The 2,376-nt window shown below is 36.0% G+C and overlaps 1 protein-coding gene across 1 annotated transcript; it reads right to left on the bottom strand.

The window, feature by feature from the left end:
• Positions 1 to 1,031: 1,031 nt before the first annotated feature.
• On the bottom strand, positions 1,032 to 2,033 carry LOC119807803 (serine/arginine-rich splicing factor 7-like). The gene has a single exon (XM_038319957.1). It carries the CDS (start codon positions 1,982 to 1,984, stop codon positions 1,556 to 1,558), a length of 429 nt encoding a protein of 142 aa, XP_038175885.1. The 5' UTR covers positions 1,985 to 2,033; the 3' UTR covers positions 1,032 to 1,555.
• Between the last annotated feature and the right edge of the window lie 343 nt (positions 2,034 to 2,376).

Raw genomic sequence — 2,376 nt, 5'->3', positions numbered from 1 at the left:
CTTCTCTAGGATCATGATCTATAGTTCATGATCTATAGTTCATGATCCTAGAGAATTTTCTTGTTTTATATTTGAAAGCATAAGCCGTAAAGTCACAAAAATAAAACCAGAAATTAAGATGATGAAATACCAAAAATGATTTGTCTATTTCTAATTTCTCCATGTGTTTCATAGAGAAACTATATGTGAAATAACTGGAATATAAACGTACAAGTTTGGTCTAGATACAATTATATGAGGGGAAATTTTGTGCTAGATATTTTATTCTTATCAGACATGATTTAAAAATGTAAATATAAAATGTTTTCTTGTGAAGAATGTTGAACTTTAGGTTCAAATAATTTATTTGCATACATAGGATTTGTACTAACATGGGAGTAGAGTATATATTTATTTTTGTAGCTGTCATTTCTCCCCTTTAAGATCTATGAAATGTATCATTCAGTATACTACGAATTATTCTATAACATCACTTAAATATTTAGTGCCCTGTTGGCATATAATCAATTATTTTGTCCTATTGCCTTTTAGTAAATATCAATGTCACTGTAACAGATTTACTTAAATATTTATATTTGACGATAATCACTAGAATAAAAAATTCTCTGAGCCATTCTCAGATAATAAAATCAAAATATCCTATAGGAATGTGCTCACTTGCAGTCTCCACAAAGGAAACATGTTTGAAATGAAAATAAAAAAAAAACATAGTTTTTATTTGTATCATCAACTGACATGGACTGTGAGGTTTGCCAGATAGTGCCTTTGTTGTGCTAGGTAGATTATTTACATACCCTGTTTGATGAGAAATATCACTCAGTTATTAAAATTTGTCAATTGTTTTCTTTAGTATATACAGATGTAATCTTGATTTTCCATTTAGTGCCTACTGTGAATCATGTTTAAGAATTGTATATGTTAAGCTTCTGTGAATTCCAGGAATAAATCCCATTTGTTTGTAATTGATACTTCTTTTAAAATGTCATAGCATACTAGTATTACTTGAAATTTTGCAACAACATTATTTTTTTTTCTAGTTAGAAACATTTTATTTAAATGTGCCAAATAAAAACCCACATCTTCAGACCAAAAGATGTTAATACATTCAACAAAAACAATTACTTAACTGCTATGAATTTTACAGAGCAATAACCCAGATCCATTTTGATTAGATGGTTGATGATTCTTCCTAGGTTACATTTTACAGACATAACAAATCCCTTATAATAATGTAAACAAAATAACTTTTCCCTAAAGGGTGAACTTGAGAACTTCAGTCCATTCTTTCAGGACTTGCACTTCTTCGTGGACTTCCTGATGGGGAACGACTTCTTTTAGGTGACGGAGATCTGGATTTTGATCGGCTGCTTCTTGGCCGTGAAATAGACCTGGATCTTGATCTCGACCTTGAACTGGATCTTGATCCTTTTATAGAACCAGACCTAGATCTTCTGAGAGAAGCTGATCTTGATCTACGAAGAGACACAGACCTTGATCTTCGAGGAGATGCTGATCTTGACCTCCTTCCCCGACTCCTGCTGCGTGAGCGAGAGTATCATCGCCTTCCCCTGGAACGGGAATGTGATCTAGACCGTGACCTGCTTCTTCTTCGACGGCTATAGCGATGACAGTCATAAGCATAATGTCCCTTTTCACCACACTCATAGCATCTATCATTAGGATCAAAGGGACGTCTTGCAGGTGGCCTATCAAAACGAGATCTCCGAGGCATGCCTGTTGATAATTCAACCCTCACTCTTGAACCACAAATCACCTTTCCATCCAATCCTCGAACTGCATCTTCTGCATCTCTAGGATCTTCAAATTCCACAAAGGCAAATCCTGGAGGATTTCTGGCAATCCACACGGTTCTTAAGGGCCCATAGTAACTGAATGCCCTTTCTAACTCGCCTTTACCAGCACCAGTTCCCAGGTTGCCAACATACACCTTGGTTTCTCCTCCATATCGCCCGTAGCGTGACATGATGGCCGGTCCGCGTACTCGGCTCTCGCTCGCAGTGCCCGCAGCTCGAGTAGCACACGGACGCGGCTGCACAGCTTCCCTTGTCGACACTCCTGGCGGCGCTACCAACAACATTATTTATACTAAACTATAATTAATATTTTTGATGCCTACTATATCAGAGTAATTGTGGTCTGGAAAATAAATCAGAAATCAATTATGGTTCTTCAATGTTTGCTGAAACTAGAGAAAGATGAGTTTTCACTTTTTATTTGTTAACTAGAACTCATCCACTGGGCCTTTGATAAGGGCTTTTCTTTAGTAAGAGACTTCCCATTACTTATCTAATTTCCTTTTTACTTCTCTGCTCTAAATTCAAACTATATCATGCTTCAGTTCTTTAAAGATTTGTT

Source organism: Arvicola amphibius, chromosome 2 (assembly GCF_903992535.2).
Source record: "Arvicola amphibius chromosome 2, mArvAmp1.2, whole genome shotgun sequence".
NCBI classification, from domain to species: Eukaryota; Metazoa; Chordata; class Mammalia; order Rodentia; family Cricetidae; genus Arvicola; species Arvicola amphibius.
The sequence above is the reverse complement of the archived record's forward strand: the minus strand, read 5'-3'. Positions and strand labels throughout refer to the sequence as shown.